This window comes from Eschrichtius robustus, chromosome 15 (assembly GCF_028021215.1).
Source record: "Eschrichtius robustus isolate mEscRob2 chromosome 15, mEscRob2.pri, whole genome shotgun sequence".
In the NCBI taxonomy this organism is placed as follows: domain Eukaryota; kingdom Metazoa; phylum Chordata; class Mammalia; order Artiodactyla; family Eschrichtiidae; genus Eschrichtius; species Eschrichtius robustus.
The window spans coordinates 3,683,555-3,690,143 of NC_090838.1; the positions used below are offsets into that span (position 1 = coordinate 3,683,555).

Consider the following 6,589-nt stretch of genomic DNA (forward strand, 5'->3'; position numbering starts at 1 on the left):
TCCCGGGGAGAGGCGCATCTGTGCACACACGCGGATTTTTTAAAAATAACACATTTCCAGACAGGCCTCCTCCTCCCTCCGCCCCCCCCATCTTTGCAAAGCAGCCCCGAGGGCGGGGGAGGGGGAGGGGCCGCGGAGTTAATAAAGGCAGATGGGCGGAGCCGGCCCCCAGCCATTGGCTGGCCCGGGGAGTGATGTCACCCATATGACACCCTGATAACTAGTTGGGAGAGAGACCTCAACTTTTTGCAGAACGAGCGCGCGCGCCTGGGAGTGCTCGGGGTCCGGCGCTCGCGGCGGGAGCCACGAGCCGGAGAGAGGGGTCCCGGGCTGCTTCGACCGCCGCCGCCGCCGCCGCCGCCGCCGCCGCCGCCGCCGCCGCCTCTCCCGTCGCGGCCGCAGCTCCCCGCGAGCGGGCGGCCGTCGCCGCCGAAGCCGCCGCAGCCGCTGTGTGCAGCCTGGAAGGGGGGGCGGGGGGGAGGGGGGGAGCCGCGGACGCGGGGTGCCGAGGACTTTGCAACTTGCCCGGGAAGGTGGAGGGGCGAGAGGGGGAGGGGGAGCTCCGCACGAGACCGAGCGGCCCGGGTTGGAGCGCCCAGCCCCGCAGCGGATCATGGTGCAGCAGGCCGAGAGCTTGGAAGCGGAGAGCAACCTGCCCCGGGAGGCGCTGGACACGGAGGAGGGCGAATTCATGGCTTGCAGCCCGGTGGCCCTGGACGAGAGCGACCCGGACTGGTGCAAGACGGCGTCGGGCCACATCAAGAGGCCGATGAACGCGTTCATGGTGTGGTCCAAGATCGAGCGCAGGAAGATCATGGAGCAATCTCCGGACATGCATAACGCCGAGATCTCCAAGAGGCTGGGGAAGCGGTGGAAAATGCTGAAGGACAGCGAGAAGATCCCGTTCATCCGGGAGGCGGAGCGGCTGCGGCTCAAGCACATGGCCGACTACCCCGACTACAAGTACCGGCCCCGGAAAAAGCCCAAAATGGACCCCTCGGCCAAGCCCAGCGCCAGCCAGAGCCCCGAGAAGAGCGCGGCGGGCGGCGGCGGCGGCGCGGGCGGCGCCAAGACCTCCAAGGGCTCGAGCAAGAAATGCGGCAAGCTCAAGGCCCCCACGGCCCCCGCGGCCGGCGGCGCCAAGGCCGGCGCGGGCAAGGCGGCCCAGCCCGGGGACTACGGCGGCGCGGGCGACGACTACGTGCTCGGCAGCCTGCGCGGGAGCGGCGCGGGCGGCGGCGGCGGCGGCGGCGCGGGCAAGACGGTCAAGTGCGTGTTCCTGGACGAAGACGACGAGGACGACGAGGACGACGACGAGCTGCAGCTGCGGATCAAGCAGGAGGCGGACGAGGAGGACGAGGAGCCGCCGCACCCGCAGCTCCTGCAGCCGCCCGGGCAGCAGCCGCCGCAGCTGCTGAGACGCTACAACGTCGCCAAAGTGCCCGCCAGCCCCACGCTGAGCAGCGCGGCCGAGTCCCCCGAGGGCGCGAGCCTCTACGACGAGGTGCGGGCCGGCGCGACCGCGGGCGCCGGGGGCGGCAGCCGCCTCTACTACAGCTTCAAGAACATTACCAAGCAGCACCCGCCGCCGCTGGCGCAGCCCGCGCTGTCGCCCGCGTCCTCGCGCTCCGTCTCCACCTCCTCCTCCTCCTCCTCCTCGTCGTCGTCCTCGTCCAGCAGCAGCAGCAGCGGCAGCAGCAGCAGCAGCAGCGGCGGCGAGGACGCCGACGACCTGATGTTCGACCTGAGCTTGAATTTCTCCCAAAGCGCGCACAGCGCCGGCGAGCAGCAGCTGGGGGGCGGCGCGGCGGCCGGGAACCTGTCCCTGTCTCTGGTGGATAAAGATTTGGATTCGTTCAGCGAGGGCAGCCTGGGCTCCCACTTCGAGTTCCCCGATTACTGCACGCCCGAGCTGAGCGAGATGATCGCGGGGGACTGGCTGGAGGCGAACTTCTCCGACCTGGTGTTCACGTATTGAGAGGGGCGCCCCGCTTCTCGCTCTTTCTCTCGGCGGGTGCAGAGCAGGGCTCCTTGGGAGGAAGTCGTGGTGGTCGTGAGGAGGAGGAGGCGAGGAGAGGTGGTGGTGTCGATGGTGGTGGCGGTAGGGTGGAGGGGAGAGAAGAAGATGCTGATATTGATATGATGTCGTGACACAAAGAAATTGGAAAAGATGATGAAAATTTTGGTGGAGTTAAAGTGAAATGAGTAGTTTTGAAACATTTTTCCTGTCCTTTTTTTTGTCCCCCCTCCCTTCCTTGATCGTGTCTCAAGGTAGTTGCATACCTAGTCTGGAGTTGTGATTTTTTTTTCCCCCTCAAATGTGTTTTTGTAATTACTATTTCTTTTTTTTTTTTCTGAAATTCGCGATTGCAACAAAGGCGGAGGGGAGGGGCGGGGCGGGGGAGGGGAGGGGAGGACCCGCTCCGGAAGGCGCTGTGTGAAGCTGGTCGGGCTTTGAAGTCTGGAAGACGCCTGCGGAGGACCCTTTGGCAGCGCGACTGTTAACGCTAGGGAGTTGGTTGGAGATTTTTTTTTTTTTTTTTTTTTTTCCTTAAGAGATCTTAAAGAACTGGTGATTTTTTTTTTTTTTAAACAAACACAAAAACAAAAAGGGACCATGGCAAATTTTTTATTTTATTTTATTTTTTTGGAGGGAGAAAACTGATGTCTTCTATGCATCCGATTCTTAACAAAACTGCAGGGAGCTTGAAAAAATGCAGACTGTACAAACGCTTACAAAAAAAAAAAAAGAAAAAAAAAACTGTGAACTGACTTAAGATCAGAGTTTACTTTTCAGATCAAATTGTTTATGGTTTTACAAATGTGATTTCTACTTGCCAACTTTTTTTTTGTAACTTGTTCCCTATACCTCCTTGATTGAATACCAGACAGCCTAGACCTCAGTACAAAAGGTATTGAAACATTTTTGATACATAACAGACCTCAGTCTTTTTTAAAAATTAATATATTTTCAGGCGTATTTTTGTACAGTGAAAAGGGAACATTCTTGCTGTGTTTTTTCAGTAAGACTTTCAGGCACTTCTTCCCTTTTGATTTCTTTTTTTCCTCTGTTTTTTTTTAGCATGCAAGTATGTTGGTACGTTACGTCCTGGTTTAAAAAGGATTAAAATTTTAAAATCCTTGCATCTAAAGGCCTTGTGGTTTAAAAAAAAAGCAAACTTTTTTTTGTACAGCTATAGTAGAGATTTGTTCAATATTTGTAGGTAAAGATTTATTGAAAATGGTGATATAGACCTCAGAGCTGTTATCTTAGTTTAAAGATTGTATATGTACTGTACTATATAGTAGGACTTTATGTATCTCATACGCTGTGATATGTGGATGGGGCCCCAGATGGAAGGTTTGAAACTGGATTCTCGATTTTTAGCAAAAAGAAAAAAAGGCACATAGTTTAAAAAGTTTCTCATTTTGTGCAATATAATCTAAATAAAGTACAGACCATCTGCATATTTTGTAGCAAATGGTGGCAAAGCAGACTCAATGCACTGTCGACATCATTGCCTGTTTTTTTTTTTTTCTTTTTTTGGTGCTGGAAGTCTGTATCTTGACAATTTTAATAAATCAGCTGGAACTGATAGAAACTCGCATCGCCCATAGTCTCTATGGAAGTCATCCTGGCCGTTCTGTAGTCGCAGCGCAGAGACAAGGCCGGTGTGTGCTCAGGTGGGAGGTGGCAGAAGAGGATCCCACACTCGGGGGCTTAGGCTGAAAGTGCTCAATGGGCAGGCCGATTTCTTTTTTCTCTTATTCGGTGGCCGGTTAAGAAAATCCGGGGACGCTTTCTCTCCGCCTGCCCTTTCCTCCCCACCCCCCATTTCCTTTCTCACCTCCTCCTCTTCCCCGACTGCCGCCCTCCTCTCCCTACCCATCCGGGCCGCGGGCGGGCGGCGCGGGGAGGCGCGGGGAGCGGGCCGGGCGGGGCGGGCTGGGCGAGGACCGCCGTGCCAGCGCGCGGTCAGCGTCCTGCGCCCGCGGGGGTCTGCGTTCTCTGCGAGGGGCCGCGTCGGCGCTGCGCGTCGCGGTGACAGCCGCCCGTGGGTGGCCAGCGCTGAGAACGCTTGCATCCCCGCCGCTCTCCCTCCTTAGAGGGTGGGGACAGCCGTTTCCAGTTTTGAATTTTTTTTTTTTTTTGACGCTGCATCTCCGCCTGTGCGCAGAGGTAGACGCTGGTGGGAGGCGCCGCTACACTTCTTGACCTCGAGCGGTGAGCGGCGCAGGGGAGAGGTGGTCGGTGTCCGTCTCTTTCCGGCGCCCCCTTGTCGGTGGGAGCGCGGGGCGCGGCGGGTCCAAGGCTGGGGAAGGAGGGCGCGGAGGGTTGGCCCAGGGCGGCGGAGGAACGTGGCACGGCCGCTCTGCGACCGGAGCCGCGGCCGCTGGGGTGTCTTGTGTGCGCAGAGCCGCCGGAATGGGCCGGGTTGCGGGGGGTGGGGGTGGGGCGAGGGCGCCTGCGTGGCGGCCGGGGACACGGGGGACAGAGCCCGGGTCCCGGGCGCCTGGCTCTCCCCGCCCGGCCGCCGCGTGCGCCTCGGCGCACCGCGCCCTGGGGCCTGGAGGCACGCGGGGAGAGCCGCCCCGGTGCCCCGAAGCCGCCGGCTGGGGAGGGGAGCCGCCGGGCTGCGGTTCGGGAGCGAGAAAGCCAACCCGGGCCCCCGGCTGCCTCGCTGCGCGCCGGCTTGAAGGCCGCCCTGGAAGGTGCCTGGGGCGGGGGGCGCCTCGGGGAAGGTGGTTCGGCTTCTTCGTTGTTCTCCTCCTGCAGCTGCCGCCTTGGGGACCGTTTGCCTGGCCAGTCCACCCGCTTCTCCCCCCACTCACGTTTCCCCAGACCCGGCCTGTATCTCCGAGCCCTCGCGACGGGCCCCGGCTGGCGGGCGCGGCCCGGCACGCGCGCCCCTGGCTCCGGTTCCCTTTCCGTGCCTTCCGCCCCTCTTGCCCTGTGGGCCGCGCCGAGGGAGGCAGGGAGGCTGCGGGGGAGGCCGCGCAGGGCCCCGAGAGCCAGCCCCTCCAGCTCTGCCTCTCCGAGCGCAGGCGCTTGCCGTGGCTAATTGAAAAAACTCGCTGCAAAATCATCACGACTCTCTTCGTAACCTACTGAATTGATTTACCAAGGTTTGGTCTCCATTTCTGCCGAGGTTTGGCGAGACCAAAGGGAAGCGGCCACACACCACCGCGAGCTGTTAGGCCGGAGGGGCCCCGGCGCCCCTCGGGCCTCGCTGCCCCTCTCCCCTGCCTCTTTGGCCCCTGCTCTCCCAGCTCGGCCTCCCGCAGCCTCGCTCCTCTTCGCCGCGAGCCTCCACCCCAGACCCCACCCCTGCGATGCGAAGCCAGCAGGCTTTGGCAGTAGACGGACAGATTTTTTTTTTTTCTGTGGCTGTTTTCCTTTCTAGGAACCATCAGATTTCAGTAGAACACCGTTTGGGAGGAGAAGGTGCTGAGGGTATTAACAAGGATCTCAATATTAGAACTGGATTTCTGGAATTGTTTACCTTTTTTCTTTTTTTTCCCCCCAAATGATAGACTGATGTAGTCGTTGGTGGGACATTCATTTTAGCCACGAATAATTGAACCAGCGGTTTACAATTGACACTTCTCTGTGCTGGGGATTTTACGTGGCGACCCTCTGCTGCAGTTCTAAAACTTGTTGAAAACACAAACCCGTTTATAAGACTGAGTCTATGTACTTTGAAAATCTGAAAACGTTGCATGTATTTTATGTTTCAATCATAGATGAATCGGACATTTTCTGTGGTGAGGTAGAAACTTTAGTAACATGTAATGATTTGGCTTCAGAATGGAAACACGTAGTCTGGATGAAAATTTTTAAAAAGCTATGTAGCCTAAGTTCTTGATAGTAAAAGAAGAGAAAAACAGATGATCGGCGATCTAAAATTAAAAACCTGTTAGAACTCAGGACAGGCGCTTGAATGCGCTTTTAACAATATTTAAGGCTGTTTTGATGAATGCATTGTGAAAGTCATTCTTAATGAATTCTTTATTGAATGTCTGAAACATAATATAATACACAAGGTATATTCTTGCCACTGGATAGTCTTCAATAAAAGTTTAATTGCATTTTTTTGGTCTCTTAAGTAAGTCTTATTTTGAACTAAGCATTGACAGAATATTTTTAAATAGTAACACGGGGCGGGGGCGGGGAGGCGCTGAGTGCACTGCAGCCTAGCCAGTGGGTACCCTGCTGTTTCTAAGTAGTTCCCAGACTTAGGTTGGCATTTTGCTAAGATTTCCATCTTTAAGAACTTGAACCAGCATTCTCTTATTAATTCTTTAAACTGTGGAAATAATCTTCCAGTCCTTACACTCTGATATGCATCCCTTTTATTAAAAAAATATAATGCTAAAGAAGGCAGTGTATTTAAACTGTGCTTTGCAAATGTTATGTATGTTATGAATGACTACAGTCACAGGGCAAATTATTTGTAGAAAGAATATCCCTTAGCTGGAAAAAAAAAGTCATTAAAACCATCTTGGGCAGAGATGTTTCTTTTTAATGTTAATGGAGGGGAAGTGATTTAAATATGCATGCCTATAGCAGTCAGGATGATTTAGTTGG

The 6,589-nt window shown here is 55.9% G+C and overlaps 1 protein-coding gene across 2 annotated transcripts; it reads left to right on the forward strand.

The window, feature by feature from the left end:
• The first annotated feature begins 613 nt into the window (after window positions 1-613).
• SOX11 (SRY-box transcription factor 11) lies at window positions 614-1,978 on the forward strand. Of its 2 annotated transcripts, XM_068565062.1 has the most exons (2): window positions 614-1,659; window positions 1,696-1,978. In XM_068565062.1, the coding sequence occupies exons 1-2, from the start codon at window positions 614-616 to the stop codon at window positions 1,976-1,978; spliced, it is 1,329 nt and encodes a 442-aa protein (XP_068421163.1). The 2 variants fall into 2 exon arrangements, with proteins under 2 accessions (XP_068421163.1, XP_068421162.1); XM_068565061.1 differs by having other exon boundaries at window positions 614-1,978.
• The last annotated feature ends 4,611 nt before the right edge of the window (window positions 1,979-6,589 follow it).

Excerpts from the sequence above, each read along its gene's own strand:
- SOX11 (XM_068565061.1), top strand. The coding sequence starts at position 614 with ATGGTGCAGCAGGCCGAGAGCTTGGAAGCGGAGAGCAACCTGCCCCGG.